The sequence below is a fragment of the Anser brachyrhynchus genome, assembly GCF_964034855.1.
Source record: "Anser brachyrhynchus genome assembly, chromosome: 20".
Lineage (NCBI taxonomy): Eukaryota > Metazoa > Chordata > Aves > Anseriformes > Anatidae > Anser > Anser brachyrhynchus.
The window spans coordinates 7,489,519-7,508,851 of record NC_137713.1 but is presented as its reverse complement, the minus strand read 5'-3'; the positions used below and the strand labels follow the sequence as shown (position 1 = coordinate 7,508,851).

At 50.6% G+C, this 19,333-nt stretch overlaps 2 protein-coding genes across 8 annotated transcripts in view; one reads left to right on the top strand and one right to left on the bottom strand.

Moving 5' to 3' along the window:
* The first annotated feature begins 106 nt into the window (after positions 1–106).
* On the top strand, positions 107–13,708 carry ORAI2 (ORAI calcium release-activated calcium modulator 2). Of its 6 annotated transcripts, none has more exons than XM_080563146.1 (5): positions 107–1,876; positions 3,243–3,396; positions 4,681–4,718; positions 5,587–5,827; positions 11,270–13,708. In XM_080563146.1, exons 4-5 carry the CDS (start codon positions 5,597–5,599, stop codon positions 11,813–11,815), a joined length of 777 nt encoding a protein of 258 aa, XP_080419272.1. In that variant the 5' UTR covers positions 107–1,876; positions 3,243–3,396; positions 4,681–4,718; positions 5,587–5,596; the 3' UTR covers positions 11,816–13,708. The 6 variants fall into 6 exon arrangements, with proteins under 6 accessions (XP_080419272.1, XP_080419269.1, XP_080419273.1 ...); XM_080563147.1 differs by lacking the exon at positions 107–1,876 and adding an exon at positions 2,453–2,517; XM_080563143.1 differs by lacking the exons at positions 107–1,876; positions 4,681–4,718 and adding an exon at positions 2,360–2,517.
* Positions 12,052–19,333, bottom strand: part of ALKBH4 (alkB homolog 4, lysine demethylase) — an 8,506-nt gene continuing 1,224 nt past the window's right edge. For both annotated transcript variants that reach the window (XM_080563151.1, XM_080563152.1), the window contains exon 3: positions 12,052–19,103. In XM_080563151.1, the coding sequence (XP_080419277.1) occupies positions 18,462–19,103 (642 nt within the window). In that variant the 3' untranslated portion in view covers positions 12,052–18,461. The remainder of the gene's footprint in view (positions 19,104–19,333) is intronic.

Here is a 19,333-nt window from a genome sequence, read left to right as displayed (position 1 = left end):
GAGGTGCTTGCTGTGTTGCAGGAAGGGACGAAAAGACCTAGTTACGTGGCACATGTGAAAATACAGCAAGAGGTGTTAGCTGCGTTTCATACCCTTTTTGCTTTTTGATTGGAACACATCAAAGTTTTCCAAAAGATTGCATGTAAAGCTTCCAAATCCTGTGGCAGAAAGGCTTGGAATGGAATAGTTGTGCTTGTGCTAAACATCATGTAGTGACGCCTGGCTTTCCCTCTGCCTGAGCTCTCTGCTTTGAACTTCAGGTTCCCTGGTAAGAATCACAATATTCACGTATATATTTACTTGGCGATGCCTAAATGAAAAGCGTATGCAGTGGTGGTTTTATTTGTAATTTAGGTTGTTGTCTTTTCGGTGTATCTTGAGCTAGAAGTGTCTGCCATCTTTCAGATGTGCTCATCCCAGGACCTCAGCATCCAGAATGCGGTGCTACTTCTCGAGCTCTAGTTAATGCCAAATAATATAAAGCAAAAACAATGAAAAGGGAGAATCTCTTGCTGGATTTAGTCTTTGAACAGTGCTGCCAGAAGTCAGACATTTTGTCTGAGCTGGCTTTATGAATTGGCTTCTCGGTGGTGTTACTGGCAGTGGGGAAGCAGATGTGATCGAGTGCAAGTGACGTTTGTGTTTAGGTCCCTTTTACCTCTCCGGGGACTTCAGAGCTGGGTGATCTCCGAGCTGCAAGGTGTATTTCCCCACCAGCACCCTGGGTTGGAGATCTGCATGGAAATGTTGTGTGTTAAATCTCTTTAGAGACACATGCTTCAGAGTAAGCTGTGAATATTTCGTTCTCTGGTGCCTAAGGTACAGAATGGATGTTCTGCAGTTGTCATTTGCTCTGTGGAGAGAGATGAGTTAGGAGAACTGTTTCACTTGAATCCCCCTTCGGGTAGGTAAGCCCTGTTGATACATCTGTGTTGTAGGACGAGCCATAAAAACATTGTGATGTTTCTTGGCTTTTGTGGACGGAGAGGAAGTGAGAGTCTCGCAAATAAACAAAGACTGTTCTGCCTCTGAGCTTGTCAGGCTTTTGAGCTGAACAAATAAGGGCTGTTTTGCATTAAGAAGAGCAGATGTGCTGCGTGAGGACACACTTCTCTCAGCTGGGAAGAAGATGGACTTGAGCTGGTCTTGGTAAATGAAATGAATTCGGGTTGTATGGCCTTATCCCGGCTCCTCAGGATGTCACAGTACCCGTGCTGAATTATTCATCCACTACGTTTATGAGGAGTGCTTAGTTTGTGTGTGAAATCCATAAAAAGCAAAGAATGTGTTGCTGAAGGTGGTAGCTGCCTTACGGTCTTCTCTGCTGGCGTGGCTGTATTTAGCAGTAGGATCTGTATGTGGCGCGTGTTGCTGTGAATTCTGAAAACTGCTGTGCCGTGTTGTGGCTGTTTGTTGGTGTCGTGTCTTCCAGAATACAAAAACGCATCCGACTGAGCGGCTCGAAGGATGTTTCTTCGTTAAGACAACGTGGGAATGCTGTGTGACCTCAGAACGGGGAAAGCATTGTCTGTGGAGCAGAAACAAGGAAGTGTAGTAAAAGGAGGAACAGTTTTACAATTGCTTCTTATCCCAAATACAGCACTGAAAAAGCAGTAATAACGTGAGGGTTTTAAAACAGCCCAGGAGCGTGACCTGCTTCAGTTAAACTCTCGCTCTGGATTCTTTTCTAGAGGAGTCACTCCCCATCAGAGCAGGGAGAGGCATCTCCTGGGGCTGGATTTGCCGCTGTTCCATCTCTGCACGCCTTCGTACAAGCACCAGACCTGCGAGCGGCGTTAGCGCTGTAACCGAGCAGAGATGCTCGTGATGGGAAAGGTGAAGAGTTCGCTCAGGAGAACAAATACTTGTCTCTCGAGTAAGTTTTTAGGAATTGTTTCCCTCTGTCATTTTCCCCTGCCTCTGCAGGCAGGGCTGAGCTCAGGAAGAGGGATCGCTGTGTGATAAAGCTGCCTCCGTGCCGCCTTGGGGCGCGTTATCTCGCTCCCAGGCCAGGAACTCCTTCCTCCTGTCCCACCCGCGCCCCGCGGTGGCTTCGCGCAGGATTTCCTGCTGAGGGCATGGAGGAAGGCGGGCGGATGCCGGCAGCCGGCGGAGCCCAGGGGAGGACGTCCCGTGCAGGGACGCGAGGACGGCTGCGAACACGGCGCAGCGACCGGCGGGGGCCGCGCCCGGCCCTCGGGGCTCGGGGCTCCCTCCCCGGCGGGGCCGCTGCGGGCGGCGCGGGGCCGGACCGGGACCGGGGGGCGGGGCTTCCACGGGAGGGGGCGGGGCTACATCAAAGTGGGCGTGGCTCCCGGCGGGGTGGGCGTGGCTTCCCGCCGGCCCCGCCCCCACCCCACCTCCCCGCCCAATCAGGCGCGGGTCACGTGCGGCGGGCGCGGGGCGCCCTCCCGCCCCCTCCCATTTCCTGCGGGTCACGTGGCGGGGCCCCGGCGTTGCCTTGGCAGCGCGGCGGCGGCGGCGGCGGCGGCTCCGCTCCGCTCCCGGGGCTCCGCGGTGAGCTGGGGCGGGCTGCGGGGGGGGGGGGGTGCGGCCTCACCGGGGGGGCCCGGGGCTGGGCGGGGAGCCGGGGGGTGCAGGGGGGCCCCGTTCTGACTGAGGGGGCACCGGGGGGTTACCGGGGCTCGGTCCGGGCTGCTCGGCTGAGACCTCCCGGGCACCGGGGGGGGGGGGGGGCTCAGCAGTCCCGGGTGCTGATGGTATGGGGGGGGGGGGGTGCCGGTAAAGTGGCCCCAGCCGCCACGGCCGCGAGGTATTTCCGCGATGGCTCTGCCCCCGGTGAGGCAGGGGCACGGTATTTCCCCGGTAACTCACCCCCCGTGCAGGTAACTGGGGCAGGAGCGTGGTATTTCCTGGTAACTGTCCCCCCCCCCGTGCAGGTAACTGGGGCAGGAGTCTGATAACTTGCCCCCCATGCAGCTAAGCGAGGCAGGAGCGCGATATTTCCCCAATAACTCTCCTCCCGTGCAGCTAACTGGGGCGGGAGCGCGATATTTCCCTGATAACCCCCCTCCCCATCCAGTTAACTGAGCCAGGAGCACGATACATCCACGGTAATTCTCCCCCCGTCTAGCTAACTGAGGCAGGAGCGTGATATGTCCCCGATAGCTCTCCCCCCACCCAGCCAACTGAGGCAGGAGCACGATATTTCCCCGATAGCTCTCCCCCCATCCAGCCAACCGAGGCTGGAGCGTGTTTCCTGATAACTCCCCCCCCTGCAGCTAACCGGCTGGGCAGTGCCGCCAGAACAAAAGCCCACGGAGGTGGAGGTGCTGCGAGGAGGTGGAGGTGCTGTGCAGGAGGTGGAGGTGCCGTGCGTGGAGCTGCTCTCCTTGGGTCTCGCCGCCCGGCCCCTCCATGCCCGCGGCCACCGAGGTGAGTCTGCAGCCCCGGTGCTGCCGCCGTGGGCTCCGCTCGCGCTGAGGGGTTTTGTTCCCGAGTTGTTTACTTACTTGGGAACAGCTCTTGAGCTGCTCCAGAGTCAAAAATCATCCTCTTGGTATTTCCAGTTTGTTTTTCTAAGGGAGGACGCGGATGTGATTGGGTGCTCGCGCTCTCCCTCTGTAGCCTCTGGATTTTATTTAATTTTTTCTTTTTCACGGAATTTGTCCCGGGTTGAAGTTTCCAACATACTAAATTCCTGTGCATTTCGTGGAAAATCAGCGTCAGGGTAGAGGCCGTCAGCGTCCCAGCTAGAGGCAAAGCCAACAAACTCGCCCCGCGTTATACGTTGCAGAATTCACACAGGATGTCATCACAGGAAACAGCTTCATACATCTGCTGCTCGCAGGATGTTTCTGCTCGTCCCAGGGGGCTGGGGGAGAGGGGGTTTTCTGCCATAAGTAGGTGATTCTTGTCTTTTCTGGAAAGGGGCCAGGCAGGGAGGTTTCTCTCTGTTAGTATGTTCTGCGAGTTCCTTTGCTTTTTTTCTGTTCTATAATTTGAAAGCTCTTCGCTCCTGAGCTTTTGAAGAGCCATCCAGGACTACTCTGGGGCTGTAATTCTGGCCTTGTCAAAAAGAGCAGTCTTGTGGTTTTGCTGCCACCCTTACGATGTCTGAGGAGCTGAAATCTGAAGGTTCACAGAAATGCAGCTCTCTAGGGGGACGGACAATCGTACGTCTTGCAGTGCTTTGTGTTCTGCTGCAGCCTAATCTTGGTTACTGTGCCTGGGACAGCTTTGTTCCTTTCCAGTCGTGCCATTCAGAGCTGTGGGCCATTGGTGCCCTCTTATCTTTGCTGCTTCCTCAAATCTCGCAGCAAACATTGATTTATTAGCTGTCTCCATATGGCCCTCGTTTGCCAAGAGCTGGGTGGAGCAGGGGGGATGCGGGCAGGGCTGGGGCTCCTCTCAGGCACGCAGCAAGGTGCTTGTGAGCTAGGGGTGTGGTGCTGAGGCTAATTAGTGCCACGCCGTGTGTGATTCTGGGCGCCCATCTCCTCCTTCCAGGAGCCGGTAAGTATTTACAGCCAGCAGGGTCTCACGTGCTGCGACTCGGTGTGGCTATCTGCCACCGTGGTCACGGCAGACCCCAGGGTGTGAGGATTAATCCGAGGATCGGGGTTTCTGTTCTTCAGACGACTGAGTTAGCTGCTTTCAGATGTTTGTCGGAGCTGAGAAGTCCTTGCCCAAAACATAAAGTCTGTTTCGTATCTGCAGATGATGCGGAGATAGTGAGCCAGTCGGCAGCAGCGTGGGTAAGTTGTGGTGCGAGGAGGGGATTGCTGGGACCTGGCGCTTGTTTCTGCCAGCAGCTGTGGCGTTAGCCACCTGAACAGCATTGCTGGCCCTTTACCTATCTCCGTGTAATCTCTGGAATCTGAAGACACTCATACCACTGGGAAGGCAGCCCGCTTTTCTTCCTGGAGTTGTCTTCTCCCCTCCGTACGCTAAGAGCTACCAGTGGAAGTAAGGGAATAGGATTCTCGGCCAGATGTGGATGATAAGCGGGGTGTGAATAGTTTAGGAAATTGAACTTTCCACTGCAGGAGCTTGGGAGAATCAGTTGTTAACCACGCGCAGCGTTCAGGCCTATGCCTGTTTCCTGTCTTGTGCCTGTGTGAACTGAGCAGTGGTTTAACGGGAAAACCTGATTTCCAAAGAAAAAGCAAAAAGTGAGTCCCTGAACAGCTGGAGTTACCTTGGTACTCCAACAAGATTCACTTGGAGATGATGCAGTGGGAAACTAAATTGTCAGATTACAACAAAATGATAAGATGGGGAACCTATTTCCAAAGTGTTACGTAAAACAAATTACCAAGGAGGAATTAAAGGGGAAAGTTGAGATGCCAGCTTATAAAAATAAAAAGTTGGGCGCTGCGCAACCTTGCTGACCCCCTGCTGGAGCAGTTCCCAAGCTTACTTGTGCAGTCTTGCCTGGTTCTCATGGTCACTTTTAGCATACAGATGGCCATTTTCCTGTGTGGCGCATTGTAAGTGCGGTACAGTTTGCTCCATCATATGTCTACTGACCGAGGGTAGCCGTGTTTAAACAGCTTTTGCAGTGGCTGACGCTTGTCCTTTCTCTGCTGCCTCCTTTTGAACGTGACTTTTGTTTCCCCTCAGCACTTCTCTCATGATGAGTTCTGAATTAAACGTTCCGGTGGACCCTTCCACTCCCGCTTGCTGCTCTGAACCTGGCACCAAAGGCATGGATTATCGGGACTGGGTGCGCCGCAGCTACCTGGAGCTGGTGACATCAAACCACCACTCCGTCCAGGCCCTGTCGTGGAGAAAGCTATACCTGAGCCGAGCCAAGCTGAAAGCTTCCAGCAGAACCTCTGCGCTGCTCTCTGGATTCGCGATGGTACGTTTGTTTTGTGGGCACGCTTTCCGGATCATGGAAGTTCTGGTTCTGTAAAATCCCCCGTTAATTGGCGGTGGTTTCTCCCTGCCAAGAAGCAGGACGTACTGTGGCTCTCTGCGGAGCAGGAGGCATCTGCCTGTGGGCTCCTGTTTGGCTGTTGAAAAGTTTGAAGCTGGCTCTCTCGAGGCAGCATGCATACATGGGCTGCCTAATGATCCACCCACGCACTCCCAAACCAGACCTTTAAAAAAAACTGGTCCCCTTCCTGCAGACAATCCTGAGCGTTGCCCCGGTGCCGCTGAGCAGCACGGGAGCTGGGCTCTCCGTTGGCCCCGAGGCCAGGCGCCGTTTCTGCCTTCACGTGAGGTTGCGCCTGGTCTGGTCCTGGAGCTCCTCGGCCCCTGTGGTCCTCAGCGTTATCTTATTTTCTGTATGTGCTTTTTTCAGGTCACGGTGCCTAAAATAAGGTGGAGGTTGGGTCACAGCCTGCCAGGGGGGAATTTGCATAGCGTGAACAGAGAGATCGTGTTGTGAGAGGCCCCGCAGCCTCCGGCGCGGCGTCAGAGGGCTGTGCAGCCTGCAGGGAGCCAAACCCGGTGTATTTTTGTCAGCGCCGTCTATCGGGAATAATCCCCAGTCCTTTCTTTGCTCTGTGCGGCGCTTGGGTGTTATCTGGAAGCTATTTGCATAGGTCAAAACCGTGTCAGGGAGCACACAAATAACACGGAGACGGTCTGGTGTTCGGGACTGAGCCGTGGGATTAGCAGAGCGCTGTCACGCTGTGATGCCAGCAGCCTCTTTACCTCCCCTCGGGTTCTTCCTCAGCAGCAGTGCGGGCTGAAGCCTGCTTTGGGGAGGCTTTCTGCTCAGGAAACGGGCTCGCTGCTGAGGTCTGCGCGCCGAGCGCGCCCACGCGGAGGGCAGCGCGTGGGAGAGCGGGATGTGGAGATGCTACAGCCTGCGGCGTGCGAGCTGCAGGGGGGCAGGCAGGTTTTGGGAACGTTCCAGGTAGCTGGGTTTGTTTGTTTGTTTGCTTTAAGCTGCTCCCACGCCTGCTTTTCCACCCCCGGAGCATTGCAATGGCGAGTTCCCTTTTGGATGACGCAGTCGGTCGCCCAAAGCGAAGCTGGAGGAGCGTGAGCAGGGAGATAAGTGGGGGCAGCCTGCAGGGCAGGGGTGCTCGGTTGCTTTGCGGTCCCTCTCTCCTCGCCGTGTGTATGTGATGCTCGTAAAAGCTTCCCGTGCAGCCTGTGCTGGTTTGTAACCAGGCGTGTGTGCTGAAATGGCAGGAGGTGCCTCCCTGTCCTGAGACAGCCGGGTTCTCCTGTAGGTCTCCTTTCACTGAAGCTTTCTTACTCTAAAAAGCAGTTTGTGTGCTGGCCCCCCGTGCCTCGAGGTTCCTGGAGTAGTGCAGTAGCCGTTCGTGACCGTGCCCTTTAACGCGAGCCCTAAATTGGTGTTTTGTGGCGTCGTGAACCCTGATGCATCGCGGCGGCTCGGCTGCACGAGCAGATGGCTCTGCCTGGATGCCGGTGTCGCCGGGACCCCGCAGGGGCTTGGAGCGCCTCTCCGCAGGGCTGGGCTGTGTCTGAAAACAGAGAGCTGCTGGAAGGGCTCAGCAAACACACACAGTTAACCGTTTGACTTCTATTTATGAGGCACTTAGCTACCTGCTAAGGTTATCTCGTTTACTTCGTGTTCCCAGATCGGTTTTTAGAGGAGTCTCATGCTGTGGTGGGCATGCCAGAGCTGGTGCCCGGGAGTGCTGTCTGCCGGGCACTTAGCAGCTTAAAAGCTAATTATCAAGTAGGCATAAGGATTGCGAATTTGAGACAGCCACTTTTAACAAAAGTAGATCCAAAACTGGTGCTTTTCAGAAAACAAAACATTTTCTGGCAGGAATTCTATTAGCAAGCTTTTCCCTAGCCGACTGCATCGGGCCGTCCAGTGAAAGGTGATGTGTCTATTGCTGCCTCGTTATTTCTCTGCCTGTAATTTGCTAGGCATGTGCTATGTGGATGTTTAGACTCTAATAAGAGCATCTCTTTGGCTATGATGAAAGCAGCGTAGTTATTTAGAGTGGAATAATTTCCTTGAAGCCCTATGTGCACTTAACTATGTAAACAAATGTCATGGAGGCCTTGGCTATTGCTTTATTTACTTCCCTGTCAGCGTGTGTGATTCCAGCCAGTTCCATATTGGCTGGAAATTATTCCAAGCTGATGGGTATTTAATCAACAGGCGGTGGCTTTGATCCAGCTCCTTCTGGACAGGCTGCAGAATAATGCGAGCCTTCCTCGTTAGGCGATGCTATCTGCGGTATTTCTGGCAGGGAAGCGGGCAGGCCAGGAGGACGCGGGAGCCTCCCAGCGCCAGGTCTGGCTTGAGGGGGGCCGTATGGCTGCCGGCATCGTCCCGGGGAGCCTGCAGGTGAAGGAGATTCGGAGGGAGCTTAGGAAATCTCTTTAATCGTTTTCCTGATGGAAATAAGAGCTGTTGCTGCTAGCCGGTCTTCTCAATGCTTGTCCAGTTGCTCCAGGATATGAATTTGATTTAGAAAAGGGGGAAAAAACCCAACAGATTGACCGGAGCGATTGTTTTTACAGGCTGCCAAACCATCTGTGTGAATGTAACGTGTGTTATGTGAAGCCATTTGTCATCCTCTCGCCTGATATTATCTGTGCTGGACCAAATTTCTCAAGATGAGCATCTTCTTTATGGGCAATCTGGACTACGGTGATCTTGAAGGAAAAAACCCACACAATTGCATGTAATTTAACCACCGTCTAACTTAAAAACGTTCCCAGCACATGCTTCTTCAGCGAACCTGCGAGCCTGGAGTTCAGCAGGGCAATCCTCAGGCTCAAAACTAAGCCTGCGCTGAAACAGGCGGCTGCTCGGCGCCTTGCAAAGTCAAGCCCTCGATACCTTGCCCGCTGGGAAGAGGTTAGCATAAAAGGGGCTCTTGTCACAGAAGAGCGTAATTGTATCAAACATGACATATTAATAGTTTTACAGGCGAAGCAGCATACTTAATGATTTTTAAATGGGTTATGTCAGCTTGTCCTCCTTCTCTTATCCCGGTCAGACAATGACATGACAGTCTGTGTGGGGTAAGGTGATAAAGCTCACTCACCTTTCCCGTGCTCGTTCGGGTTAAATGATCTGGTTTTCTGCCTTGCTGCCCTCTCTGGATTGTTGATGTTTTCCTGTGAAATACCTCTTACTGAGCCATCAGTCAGTGTTAAAAATTCATCACGTTGCACAGCTGAAGCTAGCCCTAGGGAATAGGTTAGTCTGGGAGGAAACATCCAATTAGCTGAAAAGTGCTGCTCATGCGAAGGATAACAACTAGAAATTGATATGTTGACATCAGCCAGGCTTTCAGCTTTATATTAAAGCTATAAATTGAACATGCAGGTACGGTTCCTATTCAGCTCGCTGATTGCAGTGTCTCCGGGTATTACAGCACCCAATAACGAACAAAATACCTGCAGCTTTTCCTGGCTGACGCGGGGTGACTGACAAGCGCAGCGCTGTGCAAGTGAATTGTACAGAGCTGTGCAGCAGACGGTAAGTCTGATCCCAAATCAGTGCACAGGGAACTGCAAAGGGGACGTATGCAAGGCAACGTGTACGTTGTATTCAGACGGACCTTGCTTGCAGTAGATGGTGAAGCCAGTTCTGCGTTATTTTCCCCGCTATTTGACAAGATCTACAGACAGGAGTCTTAAAATAAAATACCATGCCCACATTCATCACCAGAACAAACGGCTGGGAATATCCAAGAACTGTCACTATGTTTTTGGTGTCTCTAATACCACATACAGTTGGCGTAGGTATAAAATCCAGACGTGTAGAGGCTGACTGTTTTCTGCCCCAGACACGCGTGTTATTTCTTAGTGCTAACAGAGGTGCTCAGGCTTGACGGTGATCCCCCTCCTTCAGGCTGCTGATGGTTTCAAAGTAAACACAGGTGGGACAGCAGTTGTGCCAATGTGGTGCTGCTTCCACTCTCTTTGATTCTTCTCAGGGCTACCAAAAGTAGGAGTGTGAGTGTACCCTGATCTTAGGGCATAAATAACATTAATAACATCAAATTAACATTAATTAACAAGTAATGCCACAGTGAATGGTGCAGATCATCATACAGAGCCCGAAATGGCTGCTCATACAAAGTGTGGATAAAGTGGTGATGTCTGTTCTGCAAAATCCACCTACCCCCTGGAATCCAGCTGCTTGTGCCAACTTTCCTTCCCCATAGCGGCTCTGAAAGGCAGGCATCCTAAATCAGCTTCTCCTTCCCCTAACGCACACGGTGAGCTGCGGTGTGCTGGAGCAGCAGGCTGCCTGGGATCACCAGAGGTTTTGCAGGCTGCACGAGCATCTGTGCAAGTCACTAAGTGATGCTGGAGAGCTGTCAGAGGGCAATGCTGGGTATTCTCGTCCACTGGCCTGTAGCTTCCCTTGGCAAAAGGTTTCTGCAGCCCTGTCGGGGCTGACACCACACAGCAATACACATGCTGGCTTGCTTCACAGACAGGTGAAGTATTTTAACGAATTCCTGTGCTAAACCAGCTACAGACCCGTAGCAGGACTGCAGTTCTGGTGCCAGAAGGGCGCTGCTCTCCTGCGTTTACTGTTTGTTAAACATCACTCGACTGAAGACGCGGTTGAGGTTCTTTTGAAACGACCAGCTTCAGAGACTTGCTGCGTGTTGTGAGCCTGCTTTCCTGAAACGAGAGCCGAGCTGTTAACATGCCCGTACGCCTGTAGCTGTCCACCTCTGTTGAACGTATCAGTAAGTTATTAGACCCCAAGGGAGAAATTTGGGGATGTGACTCGTATCCAGGCATGTTTGTAATAAAAACGACCGCCGTGTTCTGAGAATAGAAGCAGCTATTTTTACTGTGGAGTAACTTAAACTATAAAGTAGCTTGCGTGCTTCCCTTGGGAGGTGGTGTAACCTTGCTGGCGGCTGGCCAGGCGGGCTGCTTGCTTTTTGCTTTTTACACCCGTGAAGCTGAAACTTCCTGCCCCGCAACCGCTAGCGGTGAGCGGAAGAAGAAAGTGTGGCGGGCGGGCGGGCTAGCAGGCTGTCAGCTGCCTCCGAGCTACGCTTCTGGTCTAATGGGTTCCTTCTGTTGTGTGTTCGGTTTGAGGCAGCTCGTATGGCTCACGGTTGCAAGGAGAGAGCTGTTATTTTGGAAAAGTACAGCACGGAAATGTGTGCGTGAGCCTTGCGACAGGCCAAGCTGCAGACGGTGCGTGCATCATCACGGGGAGCTGGGCTGAGCCATTCAGGCTGCTCTGAAAAGCTCTTGAGTGTGCACTTGACCTTACGTGGTCTTCCTGAATAAAGATGCTTTCCTGGATGAAGGCCTGGAAAAGAGGAAAACCAGCAGCTGTTGACGAGCAGTTTTTTCTTCCTTTTCCCCCCAGGTTGCCATGGTGGAGGTGCAGCTGGAGATGCAGTACAAGTACCCCCAGATGCTGCTGATCGCCTTCAGTGCCTGCACGACGGTGCTCGTGGCAGTCCATCTCTTCGCTCTTCTCATCAGCACCTGCATTCTGCCGAACGTGGAAGCAGTGAGCAACATCCACAACCTGAACTCCATCAGCGAATCCCCCCACGAGCGCATGCATCCCTACATCGAGCTGGCGTGGGGCTTCTCCACGGTTCTGGGAATCCTCCTTTTCCTCGCGGAAGTGGTGCTTCTGTGCTGGATAAAATTTCTGCCTGTGGACTCCATCCTGAAAAATGAAACCACCACCATCCAGAAGCCCAGCGGCCACGCGGGTTGGCAGGCAGCGCTGGTCTCCACCATCATCATGGTCCCCGTGGGGCTGATCTTTGTCGTCTTCACCATTCACTTCTACCGCTCCTTGGTGCGGCACAAAACGGAGCGCCACAACCGGGAGATCGAGGAGCTCCACAAACTGAAAGTGCAGTTAGACGGGCATGACAGAGGCATGCAGGTAGTGTGACAGAGGCTGAGAGCAAAATTCCCGTTCTGCTAGTTGGTGAGACACACCAGCGATGGATTGTTCTGAGGCTTAAATATGTAAATGCTAATTGCCTGCCATATTTAGCTGTGGGTTCTAGTGCTGTTTCAGATGCTGGGGTCTCTGGTCCTACACACTTCTGTACTTAAGTAGACACTGCCGTGGAGTTCGAGGTCAAGTCTTGATCTACATTGGTACAAGTAGCGAAAAATCTGCTCTTTTTCTTTTCTTTTTCATTTTTTTGTTTTTTTTTTAAATGCAACATTCAGTTGTCAAAAGTAAAACTGCATCAGCTGTCCAAAAAGGCTGTGTGTGTGTGGAACCTGTCTTACGTGTCAGAACTCCCTGGCTGTCAGTGCAGCAGCAATTAATTGGCAGTTTATTTCTAGAGCTGTGCTGGTTAACGAGGGTATCTGCTTCCAACCTGAGGACCTCCAGGAAAGCACAATAGAAACCGAGTGTTCGTCACCTCGGTTCTAAAGCAAGCGTTCCATAAGTACATAACCAGGAAGAAACCAGCCTTAGCTTTTATGTTCTGTTCTTGCTATTCCTTACTATATTTTTTTATGTCTGGGGAGGTCGAATCCCTAATTGCAGGGGACTGAGGAGTTCTGTTGTAATTTCTTCAGCAGCATCTGTCACTCTAGGTTGAATGAATGCCAAGATCATGTGAGGGTCTTTTTCCAATAAGAAGCAAGAGTGCCCAGGGAAGGCTTACAGGTGTTTTAGTTTTAACAAGGACATTCTTAAAACAGAACAGTGACGGGGAATTTAATGAGACAAAATTTTGAAGGACTAGAAAAGCAAGTTTCAAGGAGGTAAAGAGTGACAGCAGGCTGTAGAAACCTGTCCCTGTGTTGTCTTCAGTTATGTACTGTTGCAATGTCTTTCTCCTGGCTTGCTGTAGAGAACAAGCCCCAGTCCTGCGTTTTTCATCAGTGTTTGTCAGCAGTACGTTCACCTGTCCAAAAGGAATGCTTCCTTCTCCCTCCACCAAAGCAGGCAGCTCCTCTGGGGGAACCTGGAGCTGCACAGGCGAGTCTGGAGCTGGATGCGGCAGGAGATCTGTGCGCCATTGAAGAGCTATCACGTTTCACTTGAGCTGACTCCTTTTCAGCAGCACAAAAAAAGACACTTGCACGTCTGCTTTGCTTAGCAGGGGAAGCTTGTGAATACTATAGCATCCTTTTGGGGGAAAACTTCTGTAAAACTTGTTTTATGATTTGTGGTAACCTCGTGGAGAGAAGTGCTTTGCAATCATCAGCTCTTTGAAGGGCAAGTAAGGCTTTCTGGTACAGGGCTGCAAGAAGCATAAGCGCATTTTCTTAGCCCTGATCCTATGCCGATTTCCTGCTCTGCACTCAAACATTGCAGTTAGGTTCCCAGGCCGTATAGGTTTCTGAAGTTGTTACGGATGTTTGTATGTTCTATTTATCTATGGTCCCTTATTCCACTGGGATTTGAGAAATCTGATGGCAGCATATTACATGTCAGCTGCCCAGAGTGGAGAGTACACGCAAATCCCAGTGAGACTATCCCTGTATTTCTCTCTGACGAGGGCCTTGGGAACCCAACTCCAATTTCTCTTGTTTACATGCAAGTTTGAGCATTGCTGAACGAGTTGCTTAGCACTGTGTCTGTGCCTTTCATCTGTTGTTCTTGCCGCAGTTGGCGTGTACCATATTGGCTGATGTGCAGCAAAGAAAATAGTTTGTGTGTGTGAAATGACTAGCCTGTACTTATGCACATATGCAAAAAATGAGGAGTGTCCTCCAGGAAGTGGGTGGTCATGAAATTCATACCATCTCCCCAGGAGCCTGCCCTCTCTTCTCCTCTTCTTACCAAAATAAAAAATTAAAGGTTTACGTAACAAAATCAGAGTTGAGTTTTCTGCCAAATATTACACGCGTAGGCTCTTCTACCAACAGAATTTCTATTGTGAGGCCAGAGCCAGGCCAGATAGGATGAATTTCTTATCTGAGCTTTGTGCTTTCCTTTAACGTCAGTAAGAATAGGGCTCTGTGTGCACTGTGGAGCCCACGGGGCTTGAAATTAGTTGTGGAGGAAGGTGTCTTGCCATTTTTCTGTAGTAAAAAGTCATCAAATTTCACAGCATGTACGTGACGCTGTGACAGCAATGTGGCTCGTGGAAACAGCCAAGCCGTCCATTTCTTTGCAAATAAACTTCAGCAAATGGAGAAATGCAGCAGAGACTGTGCTTAGACTTCATAGAACAATTAGAGGCTTTGGTGGGACTAGGTTCAAAGTAGTCTCAAGGCAGTGAGCAGTGACTGGAGAGGGATCGCCTTACTCCAGCAGGGAGTCTGAGAGGGTTTCCCGTGGGTGAATACGCTTAAATCAGCGTAATCGTGTGCTTGGCCAGCTCTGCTCCCAGCTTTGCTTTTTGTATCTCTCATGGGAGTATTTTTGCTCCTTGGTGTCTGGGATCTCTCCAGGTAACCCATCACTTCGTGCTGCAGCTCCTCTCATTCTTCCTTTCCAACAAGAGTGCTTGTCTCTCTTGCTTCTTCCTCTAACATTTGTACACGTTCACTGCTGTTGGGTCCAGACTTGTGATGCAGTAAGTTCACCCGTGGTATCAGCAAGCAACAGAAACTTAATCCACGAAGGAGTGGGGACACCGTACTTGTCCAGACAGGAGTTTCCATGCTTTGGTGCCAGAAATTCCTCCTTGCTTCTGCTGATATCCCTGTGGTTGGCAGCAGGATTCCCAGCAGTTAAGCATGGGGATGCCTTTCTTTTGGCAGCACCATGTCCTGTCTCGTGTCTGCTGCCAGTGCCTGGCCTCGGGCACCTCGACCCTTGTGTCCCTGTGGTTCCTGGGGCATCTGTTGCTTTTGGGGTCTTCCAGCCTTGGATCAGCTCCGTGCCCTGGGAGGGTGATTTTGTTCGGGCAAGGCAGGTGCGGGCTCCTCTCTCCTCTCCTCAGCAGCGGTCAGGACTGGGCACGAGTGCAGGAGGGAGCCGGGGATGCCCGGGGCAGAGCCGGGTTCGCCCTTTGGCTGGGGTTGGTGGCAGCTCCTGCCCCCTGAGCTCCCTGTGTTTCACGCTGCTCCCAGCCTGTCCCTTGTTGCGGTGGGCAGCCGGAGGCCTCGTCACCACAGGGGATGAGGCTGACGTTAGATCTTACCGCCTGGGCATGATCTGCATGACGATGGAGGCGATACCGCACGAGAGGCCTGGGGTGGAGCTCGCCGCGGTAAGCACACAAGTACCTGGAAGTGTTTGTAGAGGGCTGGTGGTGCGGGTGCAGCAGGGGACTGTCCCCGGTGTTCCTGGTGCCAGGATAGCGAGGGCAGCTTGCCGTGGGGCCAGTGGTGGCTGGGGTGTGGACTCTGCCTGGGGATCGGGGTGCCTGGCCAGCTGCGGGACTGGCTGCTCACACTACGTGCTCTCCTCTTGCCTTTCCATGGCTTTACGTGGGATTTCGCCCTGCCCCTCCTCTTCTTTCCCTTCCATAAACAAACAGAAAGCCTTCAGGATTCCCTCCTTTCATAGCTTCGTTATCTTCCAACTCGTGCAGCTTCCTCAATAACCTCCCCCAGAGCTGCAACCTCAAATCCGCATCCCAGCACAAATGGGTCAGCATGCTTATTTTCTGATTATCTTCTCACAGGGTGTTTGAAAGTGGTGCAGAAGAGACCAGAAAATGGCTCCAGTGATTACTTAACTGGCTGAATTTAGAAAAGTTCCCGTGAGCGCCCGTGCGTGTGATTCGGAGCCTTCCTCAACCACGATGAGCGCGATGTTGACTCAGTTAAGTGCTTGGAGAGAGCAAACCTCTTTCTTTTTGTTGGCCTGTTCTTGTTTTATCTCTGCATGAGCGCTATTTAATATAGAACAACGCACATATCTCAGTTATCGGTTGTGAGTGAAACTGGATAACCATACTAAGTTTTACACTACTTGCTGATTTCAGACTGATTTTTTTATTCAAAAGACAGCTGAAGTCCTCCAGCAACCTCTTTGGGTTAATCTGTGCTTTACTTTTTTTTTTTTTTTAAAGCTTGCACAGATATTACCTATCTTCTTTTAAAATACATAAGTAGATATCAAATTGATGCACTTGTTTTTAATGAGGGCCTGGTTCCTGGTACGTGTTTTACAAGTGCTAATCTTGGTTAAGAAGATAAACAGCTGCGATAGCAGTTCCTATAACATGAAGAGTGTTAAAGTTTGTCTTATGTTAATGACACTAGCACAGTGGACAAAATTATTTTTAACGGATGTTTAAGATTAAAACCTCTTCATACTCTTCTCAGACTTCTGTGATACTTGATAATCTAAATCAATCATTAATGTTCTACAACACTGTAGTTCTGGCTTTTTTAGGAGAGAATGTGCATAAGGTTTTAGAAAGTAATACAGAGCCAATGAGATTGTGATTGCTTTATGATCTCTCTGAGATGATGCCCAAGAGACAATTTAACGGGTGAAAAATGTTGAAAGATAGACATAGCAATGACTGAGGAGAGACTACATTAAGTGTTGGGCTTCAGAAACCATCTAGACAAAGCCCTTGGTTTTTGGCTCAGAAGATAATTATGTGCAGGTTTTAAACTTAAGATATCAAGTAGGCAGAGCTGGAACTTTCTAGCAAGAACGGCAGCTTTCTGTGTAGTTTGAACAAGGCAGAAGAACTCAGCTAACAAATGCCGAGCACAAAATGAACTAATGTTGTTTATCTTCTCATTGTGGCACACTGATTCATCAGAAGCTATCATCTGCTTTCATTGCTGGCAGAATGAAACAGCAGGTACGTGTAGACAAAGTATTTTAACAGGCTGGGAGCACAATAGAAATGTGAAAGCGAGCGTTGGAAATGCGAGCCAAACGTTAATGGAAATAGTTGATTGCCGCGTTTTGCCACGAGAAAAGCAGATTGATGTGGAGGCTCGGCACTGAAAGGCGGTAGGGTGGTGGCAGGATGCGGTCTCAAAGCTTGTTCTTCCTACAAAAGTCTGCCCTGGGTTTCCTTGTGGCTTTGTGCCGAGGTCCAGCAGGCTGCCAGCTGTGTCCTCCTGCTTGGCTGAGTGTTCTCTGACCCGATGGCAGTGATGCCCTGAGGCTGGGACACTGCGGCTCTGGCCAGGGGACAGCACGCTGTGAAGCCCATCGGCACAAGCAGCAAAGGACTGATCGCCCCAGCCTGCCACAAAAAGGTTAGGAACCGTGATTTTGAGATTTATTTCTTCTGGTGGAGCTTGGCTGCCTGTTGCACAACTGTCTCCTTGCAGTGACAGCCTTCTGTCAGAGAGGGCATGCTGGAACTGCTGCTGGAGAGCCTAGGTGACGCCGTCAGCAGGTCTGGACGGAGGTTTGTGGCTTAGGGCAGCCCATGGGAGTGGCGCTCACTGATCCCTCCTGCAATTATTCTGTAGCCCTGTCCACAACTGTTTAAATACTGGGCTAAACTGAAACTCTCTCACTGCAGCGGTGAAGCAGCATAGACGTAACTGTTAAAACATCCTGATTCACCAAACTGAATTCTAGTAAAATAGTTCTGTTGGGCTGAAGAGCTGCCTTCTCCGCAACGCCTGCAGCAGAGGGCAGAGTCCACAGTGAGAATACGTTGCTGGTACATTAAGAACCTGTGCGTTGTGCCAAGGAAGTACTTCTAAGACAGGATATGTCTGTACAGGAATGCTGAAATCCCATGTAATAAATCTGTCCCTCTTTTTCTTACCGGACAAAACCAGACAGCATTGCAAAGTGTCATTTTATTGCTGTAGGTGTGACTGTGCTGAACGGTGTCGATGACACAACAGAGTTTGTTAAAGGATCACGCTTCTTCCACAGCACAGCTTCATTTTCAAGAGCACAGAAGTTTGTTCAGAACAGACAGATGGCCTCAAATCAGCTTCTGCTACAAATGACTACTTGAATCTTAGGTACAAGGTATGATTCAAATCTGACTGCTGGAGGTGCCAAGAAAAAAAATTATAGCTGCTGGTGTTGCAGTCTGTTGCCCAGCTTATTCTCAAAATCTGACTCCTGCTACTGAGAGCTGACAGCAGGGTTCAGAGATGACAAACGATCAGAAAATAACACAGTCTGTGCAAGCCTCTGGTCTGAACTCTGTCCAAGCTGTCTCTGCGGAAGAGTCAGCATTGGCCCTCTGCAAATGCAGTCTCTGGTCCCAGAAGATACAGGTCACACACAGTATTTATGGTTTTTCCTCACTGTTAGAGCATGAATCTTCAGCAAAGGATAATTACTTTAATTAGTTCTCAGTGTGTTGTACTGTCTGTGGAGAGACGCTTGCTTACCTGCCCCCCCGGAGAGGTGATCTCTAAAGGAACTATCTGGAGTGGGTGAGAAGATGCCTGTGCCATAGGGATACAGCTAACTCTAAACGCCGAGAGATGTGATGCATGCATTTTGTCTAAGAGCTACCATTGCTCAGGACAGTCTTCACAGAAATAAATGGCCCACCCCTTCCCTGCACCACCTTGTTTGTGTTAAACTGCTATTTGATTGAGCTTATCTCGGTACATACCTGGTTCCTTATGCACACTTCAGAAATAAATCAAATTGTAAAAATACTGTACTTTATTTTTCAAACCAAATTTCCTAACAAGACGCAATTCTAGCCTCCCCTTGCTGATCACACTGGTGTTCCTTGAAACGAAAGAGCTATTTCTAGCAGTTCTTTACCCAGTTCCTCATGCCTTCCTCCAGCGCTGAACTCCGCAGACAGCTCCCTGAACGTGACACAGATTCGCCGGTGCTCTATATGCTTGCGGTAAATCGCGTGTTTCCACTTGTAACGTGCGTCACCGTACAGTACCACCAGAGACCTTCTGGGTAAGTGAATGGCAACGGTCACCTCTTTACTTGGAACACGCCTTGGGGATAAAATGTAGTCGGTTCCCTGTTTGCTTGAACTTTTGCAGGCTGACATCTCTGTAAGAGATCCAGGGGGACTTAATTCCCCGTCTTCTTTACTGAAAGTGGGAAATAATTGGATGCTGTCCTCTGAATCACAAGACATGGAGAGCACGGTTTTTGAGAGCAAGTTTAAGCTAACCAGACGCTCTCCCCAAAGCCACCAGTCATCAAAATGTGGGTCGATGGCAGAACCTCTTTCTGGCCTGTAGTCCAGATTACATTGTTCAACAGGTAAGAAACCACCTAGTACAGAGCAAGCCTTCATTTGTGTCACAATCTTTTTACTAAAACTTGGCAAACCGGTAAAGCTACCAGCTTTCAACCGCTGTTTCTTGAAGTTCACTTTGGGTCCATAGTCCTGTTGGAAAAGAAGAGGGGGAAAAAACAATGTTAAGGAAAGATCTGAGACAAGTCTTTTTGGAGAGGCTGTGATCCTTGCAGGGCTCATGGTCAAAACTTTTCTGTTCTCATCTAATCTGGTGACCTGGTCACCAGTTTGCAAAATGACTCAGTGAAGCTGTATTAATCTATGGAATTAGATTTCTCACCTGTAAAGCAGAAAAAAAACCACAAACTACTTCTCTCACT